This window comes from Carassius auratus, unplaced genomic scaffold (genome assembly GCF_003368295.1).
Source record: "Carassius auratus strain Wakin unplaced genomic scaffold, ASM336829v1 scaf_tig00023106, whole genome shotgun sequence".
Lineage (NCBI taxonomy): Eukaryota > Metazoa > Chordata > Actinopteri > Cypriniformes > Cyprinidae > Carassius > Carassius auratus.
Genome location: NW_020525236.1, coordinates 2,177 through 26,005, shown reverse-complemented (window position 1 = coordinate 26,005; position 23,829 = coordinate 2,177). Strand labels below are relative to the sequence as shown.

The window sequence follows — 23,829 nt, the reverse complement described above, 5'->3', positions numbered from 1 at the left end:
AAAGTCAACCACTATGGTTCTATGGTGTCAGACCAAGGAGTCTATTGGGAACAGGTGTTTTTAGAGCATGGCAACATAAACAGCTGTCTTGAGAGGCAGGAAACATGAAAAGCTGCGAACATGGTTCTTTCATAAAAACAAAGATCCCTCTGCTCTTGGTGCACCTGCTCTCCAAACCTGAGCTATAATCAGTGTAATCTTTTTTTTTTGGGGGGGGGAGAAATAAAGAGAATTGATCCGCAATCACTTTCTATTGTGTCATAATTGCCCTTTTTATTTAAACATTATGAACATTTGCTCACAGTATTGTTAAGATGACAGTGAGCAAGTGTTGTTTAAGTGTTCAGCGGAAATAGACAGGATTCCTAAATGGCAGCTTATGTTTGCCAAAACTCTTTTTTTTTTCTTTCTGCAACCACATAATACTTATGTGGTGGTAATGAAATTGTTAATAATGAAGGGAGGACACTGAATAAATTAAAAGACAGTTAAAAGCTATCCTTGTTCACTGAATCCTGTTCTTTTTTAATAGTTTAAAATGTGATACTTAATCTGGCCTCTTTCTTTGCCCATCAAAAAGTTTCTCATTTGTTAGCAAGTAAGCTTGATTTTAATGACATCATCAAAATCTAAATTAATTTTCTTTTTGTTGTTGAACAATTCCATTGCCTTTGGACATTGCAATATCTGTAGGCCAGGTTGATGAAATAAATATTGCAGCTCACATATTTATTTGTTTATTTATTGAAGAATCTATCATTTTAGTATTTTTTTTTAATTGTAGTATTATATTTCACCATGAAGTAATTAGTTAATATTATCAAAATCTAAATTAATTTAATCTAATCTAATTTTTTTTTTTTTTTTTTTTTTTTTTTGCACTTTTCCATTACCATTGACAGGTTAATTGCTTTCATAAATGTGTTTAATGTTGGATTAACAAAAGTGTGGGCATCAGTCTCAAGGCCCATGGCAACAGTGTAATGTATGGAAAGGAAGTTGTCTTATGTTATACCTGTGAAGCTATATGGAAGAAGGGTGATATTTGAGTCTATAGATTTAAAAAAATAAATAGCCAAACACACTAACTCACTTATGTAACATGATTCTAAGATCACATATTCATGGATTTTTAAGGGCAAGGTCATTAGTCATGATGAATATAAATTTCACATTCAGCTCGTCATTAAATACAGATTAGAATGAACAGTTAACCTGTTAACCTGTTTATTTATTTATTTATTTTTTAATTGTATCATTTAATGTGAATGATTGAAGCAGGATAACTTTTCGAAAATATGTAAGGTTGAAGCAAAATGATTGGATGTTTATAGCTTCTGGGCATTGCAATGAGTTAATAAAAGAAGATTCATGATTTCATGTCATAATGTCAACATAGCTATCAGGCAGGAATTTTTAAGTGCTTTAAGATAATACAGCATTGCTATTGCTTATAATCCATTACATCTTTAGTCTTTATTTACTCGTACTCACATGTGACTGATGCAGTGCTTACTGTTCTCATCACCAGAACAGACAAAAGGTTTTCAGTCCATCTTCCCTGTGTTTTCTAATTAAGGTCTACAGTCTAATCTTAAATGGCCTTCAGTTGGGCACAACAGAAACTGCACTAACACATGAATGCCAGCTTATCCAACTCAGTTAGGTCAGCAGGCATGAATGAGGTAAAAGGGTTTCTAGTTCAAGCTCCAATAATTTATTCAGGCTTAAGCTTAAATAAACATTACATAAGGGCAGATTAAATGATGCTGAAAACTAAATGTTCCGCACTGGAACTTTTGGCTGCTTTTGAAGCATGAGAAAGATAAATATCTATCCTCTTGGATTTGAGTAAGCCCCCAAAGTTTACTGACCAACACAACATGAACAAAATATTCTTAGTTGTAGATGTTTTCATGTGGCAGATTTTTTTTTAAGCATAGAGTTTTTAAGGTATTACAGCTTCAGGACTTCACCAGGCTTTGTCCTGAATATCTGGATAAAAAGCGCTCTGAGTCCTAGATTCTCTTTAATATGGATGAATGTTGGCCTACAGTTTTTCAAGATAATATCTGACAAAAAAGAGGCCCTTTGGCCCTTATATCTCAAAGATTGTTTAAACAAGCACCATGTAAAATGATGAGCTTACAGAGATGTTATGGGCCAGGTTGTCAACAGAGCAGATCAGTAGTACAGTGCAAAATTTATGGAGCAGACGTCAGGCTCAAAAAAGGCCAGAGCAGACAGAAACAGTGGAGCAGAGAGACCTGCAATCAAGCTGATCTATAAATTGCTATGAGGTATCATGTAGAAAAGGAGAACATTAAATTATTATTTTTAATTAAATTGATTAGGCAAATGCAAGGACACTGTTTTACCAAAAGTAAATCTTCATACACATTCATTTGATAAAAAGGAATGATAACAAAGCAATACATAAACAAAGAAGAGCTTCTGCTATCAGTGTAGCACACATAGAGGGCAGTGCGGTCACAGCTGTTGGTTTAATGAAGCACTTCCTCCAGGAATTCCAGCACCTCAGCATCCATTGGCACCCTCACACTCTCACACTCCTGTGTACACACACACACGCACGCACGCACGCACGCACGCACGCACACACACACACACACACACACACACACACACACACACACACGCGCGCGCGCGTAAACATGTATGTTAATGTAGCAATCCAATTGTATTTAGAAGAATGAATTCATGTGTTATACATTTCACAACCATTATGACTGGCTTTGTGTCTCTATCTGTTGTGTGAGCAGTAAGTGATTTGACATCTGAAAGATGTTTTTCTTTGAATTTCTAGAAACAGAGATTGACAGATTCGTTTACTTGGTAAACAGTACAAATTTGCTTTTTGAAAACACAAGTTGCATTTGTTCTTTTGATAGTTTACTTTGAAAAGGGATTATTACAATACATGTCAAAATTTTGCCTTGTTCATAGTCATTTAGTCATTAGTCATTTTGCAGATGCTTTTATCCAAAGCGATTTACAAATGAGGACAATAGAAGCAATCAAAATCAATAAAGAGCAATGATATGCAAGTGCTATATAACAGTTAGCTCAATGCAGTATAAGTATGGCAAGGTTTTTTTAACCATATAATGAATAAAAAAAAGAAAATGAAAAAAGATAGAATAGGAAATAAATATAGCAAGCTAGTGTTAGAGGCATTTTTTTATATTTTGTTAATTGTTTAATAAATAAAAAGAAAACAAATAGATATAATACAAAACGATTAGAGGAGCTAGTGTTAGTTTCTTTTTCATTCTTTTTTTTTTTTTTTTAAGAAAACAAGCTTTTAGTATAGAAATAGAGTGCATGTCTAAAAAGGGCATTTTTTAAAAATAAAATTAGAATATTACTAGAGTTAGAGGGTCAAATAAAGATGGAATCGGATTCTCCGATTCTTGAAGATGGCTAATGACTTAGCTGCTCGGACTGAGTTGGGGAGGTCATTCCACCAGGAAGGAACATTTCATTTAGAAGTCTGTGAAAGTGGTTTTGTGCCTCTTTGGGATGGCACAATAAAGCGACCTTCACTTGCAGAACACAAGCTTCTAGAGGGCACATACTGTAAGTATGTAAGTATGAAGTAATGAATTTAGGTAAATGGGTGCAGAGCCAGTGGTAGTTTAGTAGGCAAACATCAATGCCTTGGATTTTATGCAAGCAGCTATTGGAAGCCAGTGCAAATTGTTAAACAGAGGTGTGACATGCATTCTTTTCGGCTAAAATGTATCTTGTTGCCGCTTTCTGGATTAATTGTAAAGGTTTGATAGGACTGACTGGAAGACCAGCCAAGAGAGCATCGCAATAGTCCAGCTTGGACAGAACAAGAGCTTGAACAAGAGTTGTGAAGCATGTTCCGAAAGACAGGGCTTGATCTTCTTAAAGTTGAATAAAGCAAATCTGTTAGATAAGCTGAGATGCAAGCAACTATAGTAGGATACACACACACACACACACACACACACAAAGGTTTGTGTGTTAATGATTTGTCCACAAAGTTATACAGAGATACACAGTGCCCTCTACAGGTATATTCATGAATACCTGTTAAAAAAAGTTAACAAATGAAATGAATGGAGAAATAACATTTAATAGGCCAATTAATGCAAACAGACAATTAGACAGAGAAGCTGGTAACCACCTTTGCATCCTTACACACCTGAGCGTGTTTGAATTAATTCAGGTGTGCTTGTTGTGGATTTTTCCTTGTTCAAAATAAACTGCTAAGAGAGGATTTGAAGTCAAGATAGTAGACTTTACTGACCACAACAAAGTCGAGTTGCATTTGCCGAAGAAAACTCCAGAACATCCTTTCCACACATTCCATATATATATATATGTGTGTGTGTGTGTGTGTGTGTGTGTGTGTGTTAGGAGCTCTTTACAGAGTTCCATATATTCAATGTTGTATTTGTTGTAGTCCTGAACAGATTCTTTCCATATATGCAGGGTCTTCGAGTTTTAAAATAGTTCACTTTATTGCAGCTTTTAACACAGTTACTCACAGTCTCTATAAATAATAATAGATAATAGTAGACTAGTTTCTTCCTACAAATAGGCATACTTCTATGTATTATACTGAATTAAGGTCACTGAAAATCTTCTACATTCTCCCCCCTCTGAGGCTTAATTAAACCTCACTCACCTAACTTTCCCAAAGCGTTACTTCATAAGTTAGGCTTTAGTACCATAGTGACTAAATGAAGTCACACATATTCATTACCAATGTCCCAATTATGCAATCACGCTCTGGAGGATATCAGAACCAAACATCTCCCCTAACCATTCTTAATTGGATTTGTTGAGAAAGGGAGTAAAAGATTCTGATTCTTTACCTTTAATATATATATATATATATATATATATATATATATATATATATATTGGGGGTATGATCAATAGTTCACATTATTTAGCATATATAATATATAACACAAACTCAAAAATCAGAGCATGCATACAGTAAGTTGTCTTCAACCCAGATACAATGCGCATCGTAAAGGGTCACTCTTGGGGAGAGGTTAGGCTAGCACATACACCCAGAGTATGGTTCATCTCATCATTTTCATCCTCACTTGTGGTACTGAAGCTCTCATTCAATATTTGCAAATGTACTTTGTCCAGCCATTTTTGATAATATTAATTTAAATTGTCTCTTGTAATCATTTGCTTATTATTTGGATATGCTATAATTTCCATTTGTTTGACAGTCGCATTAACAATTAATGTCCTTAATATAGGTAATACACAACAAAATAATAATCCTCCTATTAATATGGCAATTCCTAAAAACATTCCTAGTTTAGCAAATCAGGCTCCCCACGCTCATTCTACTTGTTGCATGCACTTGGTCTCCTAACAATGTCAATGCATCATCAGTATAATTAATGAATCTTTGTTGATTATAATAAATATAATTAATCCATTCTGTGTTTTTGTTTTGTTAAATCCAAATAAATATTGATTCAAAACCTTCTTACTTCTAACTTCATCTCTTGCCTTAAATTCGCGTTGAATTCCTCTAGGTTGTCCAATTGAATATATATGTATATTAGGGTCTGGTATATAAGCTATTCTAAATCTGTTGTTTTCTGGATTTGCATTTTGTTCTGTTCCCCATTGTGCCATGGTAGTTTCTTAATTACCCAATAGGTAAAGAAGGCAATAATTGTTAATTTCCACAAATCCAAAAGAAATCTGCTATTATTAATGATTGGTCTTCATATATTTCTATAGAAGCTAGGGCAATAATTTTGTTTTCACATTCCTTGAGTGCTATTTTAATTCCCTTGGTTATTCCATTTATTCATTTACATTTATTTATTCATTTAGCAGACGCTTTTATCCAAAGCGACTTACAAATGAGGACAGTGGAAACAATCAAAACCACAAAAAAGAGCAATGATATAAAAGTGCTATAACAAGTCTCAGTTAGGTTAACACAGTACATGTAGCATGGGCTTTTAAATAATATAATAAATAAAAAGAAAAGAATAGAACAATCTAGTGTTAGAGGTCTTTACACACACACACACACACACACACACACACACACACTCACACACAAACAATTGCATAATAAATGAAAAGAAAATAGAATACAAAAAGATTAGAAAGGTAGTTAGATTTTTTTTTTTTAGATTAGTGAGTGTTAAAGTTAGAGGGTCAAATAAAGATGGAAGAGATGGGTTTTAAGCCGATTCTTGAAGACGGCTAAGGACTCAGCTGCTCGGATTGAGTTGGGGACGTCATTCTACCAGGAGGGAACATTTAATTTAAAAGTACATTTAATTTCACTTGCAGAACGCAAGCTTCTAAAGGGCACATAAGTCTGAAGTAACAAATTTTGGTAAATGGGTGTAGAGCCAGTGGTAGTTTTGTAGGCAAACATCAATGCCTTGAATTTTATGCGAGCAGCTATTGGAAGCCAGTGCAAATTGATAAACAGAGGTGTGACGTGTATTCTTTTTGGCTCATTTAAAATTTATCTTGCTGCCGAGTTCTGGATTAATTGTAAAGGTTTGATAGAACTGTCTGGGAGACCTTATACTATTCTAAATCCCTCCAATGGATTAATTTTCCATATTGTTTCTTTGGGATAATGATAGACTTCTTTAGATATAAGGTAATGTTTTGGGCATGTGTTATTAAATGTATTACAGTATATATATATATATATATATATATATATATATCATTATATAAATGTAGTCATTGTATATCATTATTTTTCTATTTAGCTATTTATTCATTTATATAATCATTCATTTCTTTCAAGTGTACCAGTCAATGGGCCCTATTTCAACGATCTAAACGCAAAGTGTAAAGTGCACAGCGCAGGTGCACTCAGGGCGTGTCCAAATCGACTTATGCTATTTTAACGACGGGAAAAAAGGTTGGCGTGCCTGGGTGCATGGTCTAAATGGGTTGTCCCTATTCTCTTACTGAGTAATGGGTCTTTTTTGAGTGTAACTTGCAATAAACCAACCAGAGTCTCATCTTCCATTCCCTTTAAGAGCCAGTTGTGCTAAAAAACATTGCACAGACTTTAGACCAGGTTTGAGTAAGTCTATGGCGCAGTCTATTTTCAGCTCCTTAAAAAAGCAATGAGCCAGCAATGCGCCTCTTTTTCAGACCAGCACGCACATGGGCGCACAAATGGGCGCAAATGCATTTGCTAATTAAACGACATGGCACTGGACAGGAAAATGCAAACAGCGCTGGACTGAAACTAGCAAATACACTTGCGTTGCGCATTGCGTCACATTGCGCCGGGTGTATGATAGGGCCCATAGTGTCCTTCTTATGAAGATATATCTATACAAAGAGTCAGACGACAACACAAAAATAATTTTACAATCTCAAGTTGTCGTTGCTTACACAAGTGTGGACACACAAACAACATATATCTTTCTCTAGTCTAACTCCCTGGTGTGAAATGTCAACACCTTTCAACCTTCCACTTAAGCATGTTGACTTCTTTCCCTATCTTATAAAAACGAACACCTTTCTAGTCCTTATAGTGTCTGTTTGAAATATCGACACCTACCAGACCTTCCGCGTAAGTCAGCGACTTCTTACAACACAAACGCAAAACAGATCTTTTAATAAAAACTACCTAAGATCACTATCAGATCTCTACTAAAAACTAGACCACCGTCTTTCAGGACTTTTACTTAAAAACTATAATATCACCGTCTTTCAGTAGTTTTTCTAAAAACTATAATATAACCATCTTTCAGGACTTTTTCTAATAACTACAAACCCGATTCCAGGTTGGGACACTGTATAAATTGTGAATGAAAACTTCAAATTTCAATATTTTATTCAGAATACAACATAGATGGTGTACCGGTTTTCCAAAAAGAACTTCAAATTTTGATTCGTCTGACCACAGAACAGTTTTCCACTTTGCCACAGTTCTTTTTAAATGAATCTTGGCCCAGAGAAAACTCCTGCGCTTCTGGATCATTTTTAGATATAGCTTATAGAGTAAAACCTATAGAGTTTTAGCCTGCAACGGCAAATTACACAGTGGATTGTGTTCACCGACAAAGTTTTCTAGAATTATTCCTGAGCCCATGTTGTGATTTCCATTACAGTACTTGCTCTGTCCAATTTATTAAGACTGTGTCTGTTCCCCGAATAGTGAGGTCAAAATATAAATTTAATGTAAGGATCTATAAAACATCTTATTGTGATTAAACCAGAAAAATGTCAAATAAATTAAAAAAACAATTTTTAAAGTTTGGGCTCATAAATATTAGATCACTCACACCCAAAGCAGTTATTGTAAATGAAATGATCACAGATAATGGTTTTGATATACTCTCCTTGACTGAAACCTGGCTAAAACCAAATTATTATATTGGTCTAAATGAGTCTACTCCACCAAACTACTGTTATAAGCATGAGCCCCGACAGACTGGTCGTGGCGGAGGTGTTGCAACAATAGTGATATTCTCAATGTTACCCAGAACACAGGATACAGGTTTAACTCATTTCAAATACTTCTGCTTAATGTTACACTGTCAGAGATGCAAAATGTATAAACCACCAGGGCCGTTTACAGAATTCCTAAGAATAAAGTGGTTTAAGAATTTGCAGATTTCCTCTCAGACCTTCTGGTTACAGTTGATAAAGCACTAATCATGGGCTGTCCTGCATCTTCAATAAACAAGCTACAGGTAGTCCAAGATGCAGCAGCTATACAAGAAAATGTGATCATATTACCCCAATTCTCGTTACAATCCAACACGCTCCCTAAGGTCACAAAACGCTGAACTTTTGGTAGCTCCTAGGATAGCAAAGTCCACTAAAGGAGGAAGAGCTTTTTCACATTTGGCTCCCAAACTCTGGAATAGCCTTCTTGATAATGTTCGGGGTTCAGACACACTCTCTCTGTTTACATCTAGATTAAAAACACATCTTTTTCACCAAGCATTCGAATAATGCATCTCATAAATTGTGACTGCAGTTGCATCTAATCAAATGCCCTGTAACAGTTTTACAAACTTCATAATCGCAGGAAGAAGGAGGCGGGAACCGGTGGACACTTGACACAAATGAAACTTTAATAAAAAAATAAACACATAACAGCGCCACAGCCCCTCGTGGATGACTGTCACGCACAAACAAAAACAAAACACAACATAAAGCCCAGACCTGGTCCTCTCTCATCCTTCACTGTCGTCGCTCCTCTTTTGTCTCCTTCCAATCTTCTCCGTGGGACTCGAGACCGGTGAGTGTCGCAGGTGAAATAAAAAAAATTGCTGCTCGGTCCTCCACCAGCTTGGTGAACTCCTCTGTGGTGCCTGCCGGTGGCACTGGATGGCCCTCGGTGGACAGTACGACACTCCCCTCGCCCGATGGATGCAGATGGCTCTTCCGGTTTTGGGCAGCCAGCAGGAGTCCCCCATTTACTGCTCCTCCCGATTCCATCTCGGATGGCAGCAGGCTTCGGCTCCCTGGCAAACGAGGGCAACTCTTCCGCTCCCTCGCGGCCGGCAGCGAGTTTGTCCGTCCCCGGCAACTCAGTCCAGCCCACCGCCTCGAGCGTCCTCAGTGCCAGACTGCTACGCCTGCTCAATGGCACCGCGGATTCACCCCAGCAGCGAGCAGCGAAAATAAAACACATAAATGCGCCACAGCCCCTCGCGGACGACTGTCGCACGCAAACAAAAACAGAATGCAAAATAAAGCCCAGACCTGGTCCTCTCTCATCCTTCACTGTCGTCGCTCCTCTTTTGTCTCCTTATAATCTCCTCCGTGGGACTCGAGACCGGTGAGTGGAGCAGGTGTCGCTCATTTCCAATCACTCCACCGGCCTCGCTCCATTCCCACGGCTCTCGGCCCCGTCCCACTCGTCACATGCACATTCTTACTCTTTATCTTTGGTGAAACTAATTTATTTTACTTTGTTGGAACAGTAGCTACGTTATGTCTCTATTAGTTTCTCTGTTTTGCCAAGGGTGGTAACTAGGATATACTCAAGCTCCAGTCTGGATCCAGAACACCTGAGAAGAGATGATGCTAACCCTTCAGAGGACCCCAGATGATGCTAACCCTGAAACAACATACGGAACTAACAAATATTGTGATTGCATCATATGATAATAATTTTCATTGTCTGGTTGACTACGTCTTTTTGAAAATTCCTGTCATATGCGTGTGTCATATAAACTGACAGTCACTTTTTATAAGATACTACTAAATATTGTAGAAATGTAATTTTCTGTAAAGTTGCTTTGTAATGATTTGTACTGTAAAAAGCGCTATACAAATAAACTTGAATTGAATTGAATTGAATTGAAGTAGCATTACTGTATATGATGCAGTGCCATCTAAGGGCCCGAAGATCACAGGTATCCAGTATGGTTTTCCAGTCTTGACCCTTATGCACAGAGATTGTTCCAGATTCTCTGAATCTTTGGATGATATTATGCACTGTAGATGATGATAACTTCAAACTCTTTGCAGTTTTTCTCTGATATTTTCTGATATTGCTCCACTATTTTTCGCTTTAGCATCAGGGAAATTGGTGATCCTCTGCCCATCTTGACTTCTGAGAGACACTGAGAGGCTCTTTTTATACCCAATCATGTTGCCAATTGAAAAGGTTGCAAATTGGTCCTCCAGCTGTTCCATATATGTACATTTAATTTGTCCGGCCTCTTAGTGCTACCTGTCCCAACTTTTTTGGAATATGTAGCTCTCATGAAATCCATAATGAGCCAATATTTGGCATGACATTTCAAAACATGTTATCTACATTCTACTGTGAATAAAATATAAGTTTATAAGATTTGTAAATTATTCCATTCCTTTTTTACTCACAATTTGTACAGTGTCCCAACTTTTTTGGAATCAGGTTTGTAGATTATTAAAATGATTATTCCGTTTTGTGGATTACATGGTTCTGGAGTTTTCTTTAAGATGATTATCACTTACGGTAAGGGGACTCCTACATATGTGCCTGCCAGGATGTGGGAGGTTTATTATCATCTGTTGCATGTGGAAAACCAGGAATTTACCAGGATTTTTATGACTATTATCCTACTCAGCACTTAATAGTTGTCAAATACTAAAACACATTTTATGATATTTGGGCCTAGATGAATTTCTGAAAATGTGTACAATTTTTTCTTATTTTTATTCTTCTTATTATTTTTCCTGCCAAAAAGTAATATTTATTTATTTGGTCAATAATATATAACATAGAAATAATTTCACCTTACTCTAAAATTAATAGTTATTATTATTATTCATTAAAATAATTTAAATGATTATTATTATAAATTGATGTAATTATTAAATGATTATCAATATTATTTATTACAAAATATGTTTTTATGTTGATTCATTTCGTATAAAACTCCCTATTTGCATTTAAAAAGCTCAATGCAATTATCTCTGTAAATGGAATAGCTATATAAAATACAGAAAAACAAAGCTGTTTTGACTTATAACTGTTACAGTATTTGTAGGTTATATTTCTTCTTTATAGCCACTTCCTGCTTTTCTCCTGCCACACTTTGTTGTGTTTGTCTTATGTCAGCACACATATGTGTTTTTGTTGGTGTACAGTCATACAGTATTCCTGCAGATTGAGTGTTACAAATTAGTGGTTCAGAAAATATGCTCACCTTAGGGTGACCACTTATCTAACCTCACATAACCTCACATAAACACACACAGAATCTACCTCAGTTTGTCTTGTCAGGGCCTGTATTGTGTAGGTCATGCTAACAGCTGCTCCTGACTCAAGCAGAGGAGGAAATTCCCCAACCTGCCCCAATGAGAGGAAACGTTGTTTTAAACATGAAGTTGAAACTTGGCGGCGATGAGGATGATGGTGGTGTTGTTGTTTGTGGATACCTGTGGAGTTCAGTTGCTACTAAAAAGGTCAAAAAGACTCTTGAAAGTTGTGGATGTTTAGTTTCCCGTAACCTCTGAAAATCAATTTTTAAGTTATAAATACCTGATATTGTCTGCCAGAAGACATTTCTGACTACTGTGCCTCTCAGACATTGCTTACAAAGAAAAAATAAACACATTTAACTGTTATAAAGGCGTAGTCCTGTGTATTCCAACATGTTAAATAAGCTGTAATTATATGGGTTAATCAAGCTTTGTGGTCCATCCCTCTCACTACGGCAGTGTGTGATCAACCACAGCTTTACAACTGCTTTTCTTTGCCAACTAAAAGAATCCTTTCCGCTAAAACCGCACTTCGCTCGCTCCGCAGCACTGACTGCCATTGGAAAAATCCATCTTTTTTTAGATTTAGCCCCCATCCCACTTTGTTTTTCTTGTTTCTTTTCTTCTCATTTGGATGTGACCTAATTGCCTTTTAAACTGATTTTCTGAAGTCTGTTTATGCATTGCAAAAAGTTCTCTCTCTTTTCCTTTGCGTGTGGTTTTACTGGAAATGGAAATGTTTAACCACCGCTTGCTACAGGTCTTGCTGAGTTCAGCTTGTGGCTGCTTTGGAGTGACAGTGAATTCTCGCTTTTGTGCAAAGTTTACAAAGTTTATCGGTTAATGCTGAGCAAAAACATCTGCTGTCTCCTGTTTTTGTGCACACCACTTTATTTTATCTTCACGTGTGTTCCTGTGAACTTTGGCCTCAATTATATTACCATTTTTTTATCTAATGATTTTGCTGACAGACTAATTCGTTTTTATTATTTACAACAAATTTAGAATATGCGGTTTAGACTGATAAGTAATACTCCTTTCACAGTTCAGTTGGGAAACAACAGTCATCAGACTGAGAAGTGAAGACCTATTGATTCTGGATCTCAATGCTTTAAATGAATCATTGCAGTGAGGCCTGCGCTATGAAAAGTTTTGCAGAAGTTCACTCCAGCCAGACGGAAGAGTCATCATGGGATTTTATTTTAACACCAGCACTTTGACTCACTGATCTCGTGGATCACAGACTTTTTTGATGTTGTTTTTTGTTTCCATCCTAGTTTCACATGACACCTAAGGCTCTAAATAATAATGCTTTGCATATGTATTACACAGCACTTTTTGCAGTGACTATTTACTTAGTGGTGACCTTTTTCAGTTTTGCGGGACAGGTGAACATCATCTCCACTGCATGGTATTATAAATAATATCATAATATCCTGGTTTCTCTGTGTATTGTTTGTTTGGTGGATTTCATTGGTTCGGATACTAATCGGAATGCATTATTTTATACACTAGATGTCAAAAGTATGAAATATGTAATGTTTTTCTTCTTATGCTCAAGGCTGCATTTATTTAATCAAAAAAATAAATAAATAAAATATTTAACTCTTTTTATTTATTTCTTTTTTATAGATTTTAAAATGTCATTTTTACCTATGATGTCAAAGCTGAATTTTCAGCAACCATTGCTCAAGTCATCATCAAGTGTATCATAATGATCATTTAGGAAAAATTTAAATATGCTGAATTGACACGCAGTTATTATCAATTATTATTATTATATAAAAATATGATTTCTCTGCAGATCAGTGCTAGAGAGAGTGTGTGTTATCAGCACAACATTACATATGGTGACAAAGGACCCGCTGCAGGGTATATCTAGGTAGGGATGGAAGAGAAAGTAGAATGACTTGTCAGTATGACTGCTCTCTCGAGGAAAGATTGAAGTTGACAGGTGATGGGACAGAGTCGATGTCAATCCATGTCATTCTGAAACTGCAAGGGACTTTGATGGACGGTGACTGTTCCAGTTTCCTATGGGCGGAGAAGTTGAGAAATCTTCAGGATACTTCTTGCTCAACCTGAGGGAGTAGATGTTATCATGTTGTTCCATATTTAGCCTTGGCAACTGTTGACTTAAGCTTTCTATGAAGTGCCAGTGTTGGTATCTTACTGGTAAGGTGGCTCATATCCTACCCTTTCTGTTTAAAACAAAAATAAAAATCCCACTTACCTCCTATAATGTCATCACATACTGTATGTAGCCACACAGGAAATGATTCAACCTCTTTTGCAACCACCTAGTCCGCATCTGCTGCGCTAGTAGCAAAGCATAAAACAAGTGCCTTTGATGATAAAAGCCTAAAAATGCTACTTTTTGCTTATTATCTGCAGAGTAGCTTTATTTTACATTGGCATTTTTCATCTTTGTTTTTTTTTTTTTGCCGCTGGAAAAGCATGTCAACACAGCAGCAGATGATGTGTCTAAAATGCTTCAGTTTATTCACAGAGGCCATGTTCACACACTAGCACAGTACGGTTGTTAATGCATTTACGTTAACACAGTTTGGTTATTTGCATGAGCGCTCAAATGCTCTACTTTGGTACTAAAATGCTGTTTAGTTAAGATTTCACTAATGAGCTTGTGTTATTGGACTCTTATAGTGTCAGTTGTGATAAAACCCTTCAGTGTTATGAATGTCGTCATCACTTGCCAATCAAAAACCTCAATGTTTTTGTGCCAACAAAAATAAAACACTGTTTATATTATGAATTAAATAATTTGACATTGTAAATGTATGCATTTTCAGCCTTTAATGTAACTTATATGAAGTTAAATATGTTTTTTATTTGTATTTCTCAAATGACTAGATTGACTAGTGTAATTATGATTGTCCTGTAGCCTGGCAAGCTACTGTTTTAAAGTTGCAATGCAATGCAATGGAGTTTTTCTTCCATATTGTGACTTACATCCGAGTATAATCAGTTCTCTAAAAAATAAATAAAATGTAGGTTCTATGCATGGATTTTAAATTTGGTTAAAAAATAGGGGCAGATAAATGAATGAATCAAAATGCTGGAGAAGTCCTGAGACAGGAGTAATTTTCACAGGAAAAAAAAAAAAAACCTTTTTCTGGTGTACCAGTTCACTCCAGAGGGAGTACAATGACACTTCAGACCATTTCTCAAGAATTAAGTAATAGAAATTCTGTCGTATACATGATTTGGTCTGCTGGATGATGTAGTCCCATTCAGTTATCTGAATGATATAAGCATATTTTTATAGAATACATAGCTGGGGTGCAGCCCTCCATTTTACTAGTGTTCATTGGTGTAAAACACGATACAGAATTACTCTCAATGATTTATGAACGGTTTATTCGGTTGTTCAGCCATTTTGTAACACAAACCCACGTCTGAGGGCTCAGTGTCTGTGTAGGCTTTGGCTGGAGGACCAGGGCAGGGCAGACTATGTATGTGGTTGTTTTATTGCTAGCAATCTCTGCCTGTGACATTTAAAGCATAATTATTTTCATGCTTCACCCTAAGAGTTAAGAAGAGGCGGACTTGTCGTGGACACTCCTTGACTCGTCCAACATCGACTGAACATCATCGGGTGAACAGTAGCATGCTGTTTTCACAAAGGATGTTTTCAGACTGACGTCACACACACATCCTCATCGTATGTCTGCTGTGGTCGCCTCTTTTAACATATGGCATGAGAATTGTTTTCTCAAATTAAGGGTAATTTCACTGTTGCCAAACAAGGCAGGTTGATATATTTTATTCACAGCAGAAAATGCTGGGGTTGTGTGCTAGGCGTTTTTTTTTTTTTTTTTTTAGTAAAATAACAAAAACACTGCGGCATTCTATACAACCCTGGAGCTGTTTTTTTATTGCTCACTTGACGCCGTACTTAAACAGATACAGATGTTTCCGCGTAAGTAATCTGGATGAACTCATGTGACAGATGGAAATAATAGTGCCTGTATGATTGTGCATAAATGATTGTAAATATATGTCCAATAAATAAACCCAGCTTATAAATAGATATAGCAACAGGACTTGATTTACCATAAAAATAAACAGTGTGCCAGCAAGTCAGAATATAGGAATACTATACGAAGTGAGAAACCCTTTGACAAGATCTTTTTTATAGTAATACCAACAGTGCAATAAACAAATGTGACCACATCAGCAAATTAGGTTATGCTTGATTTTAGTTGCTTCCTAAATGTAGCTTGTCTGCATGTGTGTGTGTGTGTGTGTGTGCATGATGTTGTTGTTATGCTAATTCATATTGAAATTATTTTCTTGTGTTGTGTCAAAGTTTGACATCCGTCATTGTTGCACTAAAGCTTGTCCACAAAAGGGTTTTAAATGAACAACAGAGCTTTCCACATCAAATGCCAGCCTTATGTCTCAAAAACATAAACACCAATATATTTCCCTTGTTTTGTCTTTAAATTTAAAGAGTCACTCCCTTGTTGTCTACAGAGAAAATTGTGACTTCAGTCTTCATGTGGACTTACTCTACCTCAGCATGATCAAACATTTTTTTGTAGAAAATACAGTATTGTTCTATTATTTCCAATTGCATTATATATATATATATATATATATGTGTGTATAGTTATATAGCTATTATTATTTAAATGTGATGCAGGACTAAGCTTCTATTTGAATTTAATGAGATCTGATAAAGATCTCATTCAGCATATATATATATATAGATATATAGAGAAGAGAAGATATACAGAGAAGATTTACTAATAATTTATTACTCACAATTTTGAGTGTCACACCCTAAATTTAAACACACACATCAATGTCCACACACACACACAAACACAAACTGGTTTAAAAGTGGCCTCATTATATTGTAATTTTTATTATCCTTTTAAAAAAACAAATTCATTTCCCAATCAAACTCCACCAAAATAATACAGACGTTACAGTGGACCATAAAAACTATTTCTGATAAAATGCTCTCAGTATTTTTGATATTTTGCTATATAAGTCATGCTTTCTATATCAGTTCACTCTAAATTCAGGTAAAGCAGAAGAATAGTAGTCCTACATATACATACAGATTACAGTTCCAAAGCACTTTTTAGTTATTTATAAAAACATTCTGGGGGTAAAACATGCAAGCGACAAAACGTCAGCTTGGTATCCACTTGTCCTGAAATGTTTTATGTCATGTCACAAACAACTCAAACATGTGTCCCTTGCCTTTGGTGTCCACTAAATCAGAAAATGACCAAAAAAACAATTTCAGAAAATAACATATGAATCCTATGAAAGCTGACATGGGGCTCATTTATGCATGTGAAAACACTGGCATGGATGTGAGAATGGAGGACAGATATGAAAAAGCTTTTATATTTGAATTCTGAATGCTGCTGGTTCCCCATTGTCTAATTTTGGGCAATTATGCATCTGCGTTATGTTTTTGAAAGGGATTAAAGTTTGTATTTCAATCTTGATTAAATAATTAAAAAGGATATTGCATTTGCGTTGGAAGTCTTTCAATACATTACGGTTTTATGCAGTAATGTATTTTTTCCCATCACTGTGTCAGAATCAATTAATATACGTTCAGATTTGTCCCACTTTGGCTTTACAGCCTTAGATTGTTCTGTTTAAAAACCATATCACTTTTACGTACCTTATTCTGTATTACTAATTTAATTAATATCCTCAAAAGAGCAAACATACAGGCAGTCACCACCCTCACTATACAGTAGCTGCTGATTCATTTTCAAGTGTACACTGAGAGAGGAAATTTGTTTTAATGTCCAAAATAGAGACATGCAAGATAATTTTAGTAACATGCGAGGCAAGAAGACTTTCCTGTTTCAGTGTGTGTCACAGTTTATTAATGTACTGATGCATTTGTTTATGTTCATGACTAGAAAAGGCAATGATATCAAATATTTCATCAGTGTTTTACATTATGTGAGGCGTATGTAACAGAATTTCCCCAAAAACGGACACAGACACACGTCAGAGACTGAAATTAGGAATAAGCATATGATTGCATCACTTAACAATACTCTTATACCCTCATTTGTAATAAGGCAACAGTTTTTTTTTTGCCAAAACTGGTTTAATTTATGGCCATTTATGGTTTAGGATTTCCTTTGCCTCTGGGCACAAAACGAGTCAGAACCTGCATGTCAACACAGCGCACATGAATACCCTTGCACAATACTGTAAGTTAATAGGGCTGTGTTGGCAAGACACCTGCAAATATTAGTTACTCAGCTTTATCAATGCTGCTCAAAAATATGAGGAGATTGTGCAATGAGGCTGCTTACCCCCACTCTTTCAGTTTATGGGTTTCCCAATGTTTTCCAATACAGAATGACTGTATGCCCATTCATTGTTCTTGACAGGAAATGATCCAAAATTAACATTCTCTGGTGCTCATTACCTCCATTACCGTCCCCAACTGTGAACAAAACAAAACAAAACAATTATTTATATTTATGTACACTCAAATGCATATATTTGTTTGTTTGTTTTCCATAAATACATTTACACTCATAAAGCAATTTACTAAAATGATATACTGTTTATCTATCCTTATTTTCCATTAATACATTTATGCATTTATAGACCATTGCTAAATACATATATATATATATATATATATATATATATATATATATATATATATACTATTTATTTATTTATATTTCTTGTTCTTAAGTGCTTTTATGTTCATACAACCAATTGCTGAAAAAAATCCAGTTGCTAAAATATGTACTATTTATTTATTTATTTATTCTTTTACATAAAAACAGTTATATTCACATTGCTAATTTCTTACATTTATTAAAGACGTTATATTTATTGCAAAAGATGCTTTAATTAATACTTATGTTTATATTTATGCATCACAATTTATTTTAAGAAACTTGAATTAAGACAAGACAGTCTTTGTTTGTTATTTTTTGTGTCCTCAAGCTTAATGTGAGGTTGCTGGAAAGCCCCTTCTTTTTTGAATGGATGCAAAAAAAAAAAAAAAAAAACTCAGTGGCCAAGTGCTAGTAAGTGGGAGTGCTGAAATGGTGGGTGGCTGCTCAATGACTAAGCCCTGGGGATCACATAAATACTGCCTTCAGGACACCAGAGAAGACAGACCGAGCAGGAGAAGAGAGAACAACAGCATCGCTTGTACTACATCTCCTTCAAACACTGCTCTTATCGTTTCAGCGTGATCTGTGACTTGAAGTGCTAACCATGAGACTTGGAGTCTTGGCATTTCTGGTTCTGGGAACCTGTTCTTTAAGAACCTGGTGTGTGCCGCTCAAATCCGTGTATGTGACGTTCCCAGGAGATGTGATCAAGAACATGACAGACACACAGCTGGCAGATGTGAGTATATCAAGTTTTAGTTCATGGGTTCTCTGGATATTCATTCATCTGCTTTTAAAATAGTACAATGCAATTGATTTGAACTATTCTAATGTAGTCCTCTTCTATCTAAATATGTAACTCCAGGAGTACCTGGAGCGTTATGGCTACAAAGATGTTCTCAAGAAGAGCGGACTGCAGGCAGTCATGTCCACTTCTAAAGCACTGCAGAAGCTCCAGAACCAGCTCGGGCTGGAGGAGACGGGCTCTCTTGACCAGGCCACGATTGATGCCATGAAGCAGCCTCGCTGTGGGGTCCCAGACATCCGCAACTATCAGACTTTCAGAGGAGACCTGAAGTGGGATCACAATGACGTTACATACAGGTGGGATATTATCTGCACCTTGAATACAGCACATGTCATAGATTTGTAATGAACACACTGTAATCCATTGCATTGTTTTGATAAATAGGATTTTGAACTACTCACCTGACCTGGACGCCTCTTTGACTGATGACGCCTTTGCCAGAGCTTTCAAAGTCTGGAGTGACGTTACCCCTCTGACGTTCACGCGCCTCTATGACGGCAATGCTGACATCATGATCTCTTTTGGCAAAGCTGGTGTGTTGAGTTTTTGTAATATATTAAAGTATTACGATTTAACAATGTTTGAACGAGTTTGATTGAGCTGCTGTTTTTGTTTCAGATCATGGCGATCTTTATCCCTTTGATGGGAAAGATGGGCTGTTGGCTCATGCTTACCCTCCAGGTCAGGGAATACAGGGAGATGCCCATTTCGATGATGATGAATACTGGACCCTTGGCTCTGGACCAGGTGAGAGTGATTCTTGATAGGGAGTATTGAATATTCCAACACTCCCTATTTTCACTGCATGTATTTAATATATAAGTACTTTAAACACCGTGTAGCATCATACTCTCTAAAAGCTGCATGGGATGCACAGTATAACAATAGCTCCCTCTGCAGTTTTGAGTGTGACAGTTGGAGTCTGTCCTAAAATAGGGTTTGTCAAACTGATAATATATTAATCTGGGGTAATATTTGAAATGTTAAGTTCCACCCAATATCAATAAATAAGCCATTTCATTAATTTTGTATATTATGTTTCCTGTGTAGTACAAATGAGTACTTATACATTCAAATCTATAGCTAATGGTAATATTGTAAATGCTTACTTTGGGGTTCCATGCAACAGAAATAAAAAAATCCAATTACTTATTATTATAATTATTTTCTTTTTTGGAAACATACTGTCTTAATACTATCCCTCTCCTTCATTTCTTTCATATACTGTAAACTGTATTTTCTAATTTTGTAGCCCTGTTTTTAAACCAGGGTCTGGGCAATATTTTAAATGTTTGCTTTAGGTTTCATTCAATAAAAATAAAATTGCCAATTAATTAAATTTGGAAACACACTGTCTTTATAATATCACATTTAATCATTTTCATAAATTATGTAAGGTGTCCTTACATACAGTATTAAAAATGTCACTCAGGTCAGGTCAGCATGTTTACTTGTGTATACCCTGTTGTCTTAAAATGAGTGGAGAAGACAATGACATTGTGGTTCTTTCAGCGATTCAAACCCACTATGGTAATGCAGAGGGTGCGATGTGTCACTTCCCCTTCCTGTTTGAGGGAACGTCCTACACCTCCTGCACCACGGAGGGGCGCACAGATGGTCTCCCCTGGTGCGCAACCACCGCAGACTACGACAAAGACCAGAAATATGGCTTCTGTCCCAGTGAGCGTAAGTGTTCCAGTCAAGATTTTATGAGGCTTTAATTCCAAAACAGACATTTAAACTGACTCCTTTGGCCTTAATATGTGGAATTAATGTCTCAAGATTTCAAAAACCATGCCTTACATTCTTTTCTCCATTTTCCCACAGTTCTCTTCACGTTTGATGGGAACGGCAATGGAGCACCATGTGTTTTTCCCTTCGTGTTTGGTGGTAAAAAATATGACTCGTGTACCACAGATGGACGAGATGACGGGTATCGCTGGTGTGCCACTACAGCTAACTATGACAGTGATAAGGAGTATGGATTCTGTCCTAACAGAGGTAAGCAGTACTTTCAGACTGGACCCTGAAACTTTAATGAAGTAAGATATTTTATAACACAATATTTCCCCTCACAGACACAGCTGTGATTGGTGGAAATTCCGAAGGGGAGCCATGCCAGTTTCCTTTCACCTTCCTTGGAGACAAATACTCTTCTTGCACCAGTGAAGGCCGCAGCGATGGAAAACTCTGGTGTGCGACTACCAGCAACTATGACACAGATAAAAAATGGGGATTTTGCCCTGATAAGGGTAAGTGATAATCATCCCCTTCAGACATTATGACAAATATGAAAGGGAGACATTGGCTAACATGTCTTTTCTCTCACAGGATACAGTCTGTTTCTGGTGGCTGCTCATGAGTTTGGACATGCGCTTGGTTTGGAGCACTCCAACGTCAAAGACGCACTGATGTATCCCATGTACAGATACGTAGAGGATTTCTCTCTGCATCGCGATGATATTAGGGGCATTCAGTATCTCTATGGTATTTATCCAATTAAACAATCCATCACTTATTGATTTTTAGGAATACTGTAAATTTTCTTATTCAAAAACGTTGAAACCCAATAGTCTTTTACTATCCTGGTCTTAATATCGATATTATTTGATTATTTCTTTTCAGGACCTAATCCTGGCCCTAATCCCACTCCTCCAGAACCAGAGTTCACCACTTACTCTCCGTTTCTGCCAACTAAGCCTACCCCCAGTGAGAAAACAACCACCGTTTCTACCACAGTACACGTCGACCCTTCAAAGGATGCTTGCGAAATCAAGGAATTTGATTCCATCACTGAAATCCAGAAAGAGCTTCATTTCTTCAAGAATGGGTATGAGCTATAACTCTACATATATAGGGTTATGAACTTACAAAAACCAACTTCATTATGCCTGATTTTCAATTACATGTTTCTAAATTCTCTCTCAAAGGCACTACTGGAAGGTCTCAAACAAAGGAGAACGCGAAGGTCCTTTCTTGATATCTGAGAAGTGGCCTGCCTTGCCATCTGTCATTAACACAGCCTTTGAGGACCAGCTAACACAGAAGATCTACTTCTTTGCAGGTACTTATTATCCTGGTTGAGATGTTTTGCCAATATTGTCAAACATGTTGAAGTTGATATATAATAGTGCTTTTTCAACTTTATCTCATGCACACAGAAAAACAGTTCTGGGTTTATACTGGAAATGAGGTATTTGGACCACGTAAAATCGAGAAGCTTGGCCTGCCAAACAACTTGGACAGGGTAGATGGAGCTGTGCAGAGAAAAGAAGGCAAGGTGCTCCTGTTTAACAGGGAGAGCTACTGGAGGTATGAGACCTATGCTTCAGGACCGTAATGTGCAAAAGCTGATTGAGAGTGTAAAGCTCTTTCATTGTAGTTTTTCCACAGTATTCTCATCTCTTATTTATTTTCACAGACTTGATGTGAAGGCTCAGCTGATAGACAGTGGATTCCCACGATTCACCGAATCTTTCTTTACTGGAGTGCCCTTGGATTCACATGACGTATTCCTCTACAAGGGTAACTAAAAGTTAATAGTCTAAAAACGTTAATAAAGTCAGATTAACTACTATGATTTATCTGATCAAGCAAATGACATTTGTTTCTGCTATTTGTCAATATTTTCCAGGATTCATTTACTTCTGCCGGGAGAATTTCTACTGGAGAAGGAATGCCAAGAGGCAGGTTGACAAAGTGGGTTATGTGAAGTACGACCTCCTAAAATGCTAAGATGTGCAGTCGCTGTGCATAGTGACAACATCCTAACCTGATGACAGAGCCCTTTTCAGTAGAGAAACCATTTCTCTTCAGTGTAAAATGTAGTGAGGAAGACACAGACAGAATGTATTAAGTTTAAAGTCTCTGTTATGGGGACTTTGACTTTAACTGTTATAGGAAATGAACTGTTTTAACACTGAAATGATCTTAGGCACATGAAACGGGATGTTAGGCATATTTGTCTGTCAGCTTTAGCATGGTCTTATAATTTATTTCAGCTTACTATATAACTGCTTTGTCCACGATGAGTTTCTTAATGACACTTTAAGAGAAACTATAATCTTGTTCTATCAAACTACAATGAGGCACTGCCAGGCTAATTCTAGGAATTAACTTTGTTTGTAAATGTATGAGTGGAGTCACCTCAGGAACATTGTAGCCTTAATGCATTTGTTGTCAACAAAGCATCCATTCTCTGTGTACTGACCCCACTCACATGTTTTTCTAAGCAATGATTTATTTTTAGCCTTAGAGCTAATATTGAGATGTTATTTAGCCCAGATTTTGGCATATTGTGAAATCATTTGCCTGGTGTAAATGATATTAATATTATTAATTTAATTTTCCACATTCCACTTATTTATATTTGTATTTGTTTGTTGCATTGTTTACGATTACTCAATAAATTTTAAACAAGACCATTCAGTCCTTGTGCAACTGCTCTATCATTATATCTAGACAAATAATCGTTTTTTTAATGCAGTTTAGAACGTTAAGTTTAGTTCTTTAATATTCAAAACATATTTACGGCAGAACATTTTAAACTGTTGCCACACTTGTGTTTGACATCTAGCAGCTGATCAATATCGAAAGAAAGTTTAATATTTTTATGCAGTAGAAATTAATGTAAACATT

General features: G+C 36.3%; 1 protein-coding gene across 1 annotated transcript; it reads left to right on the top strand.

Moving 5' to 3' along the window:
* Positions 1–18,875: 18,875 nt before the first annotated feature.
* On the top strand, positions 18,876–23,619 carry LOC113077664 (matrix metalloproteinase-9). The gene is made up of 13 exons (XM_026249976.1): positions 18,876–19,122; positions 19,249–19,487; positions 19,576–19,724; positions 19,810–19,938; positions 20,704–20,877; positions 21,019–21,192; positions 21,270–21,443; positions 21,523–21,678; positions 21,817–22,021; positions 22,122–22,255; positions 22,353–22,503; positions 22,613–22,716; positions 22,826–23,619. Exons 1-13 carry the CDS (start codon positions 18,988–18,990, stop codon positions 22,924–22,926), a joined length of 2,025 nt encoding a protein of 674 aa, XP_026105761.1. The 5' UTR covers positions 18,876–18,987; the 3' UTR covers positions 22,927–23,619.
* The last annotated feature ends 210 nt before the right edge of the window (positions 23,620–23,829 follow it).

Excerpts from the sequence above, each read along its gene's own strand:
- LOC113077664 (XM_026249976.1), top strand. The coding sequence starts at position 18,988 with ATGAGACTTGGAGTCTTGGCATTTCTGGTTCTGGGAACCTGTTCTTTA. Across the intron at positions 19,488-19,575 it reads CACAATGACGTTACATACAG|GATTTTGAACTACTCACCTG; the intron begins GTGGGATATTAT and ends TTTGATAAATAG. Across the intron at positions 20,878-21,018 it reads TGGCTTCTGTCCCAGTGAGC|TTCTCTTCACGTTTGATGGG; the intron begins GTAAGTGTTCCA and ends ATTTTCCCACAG.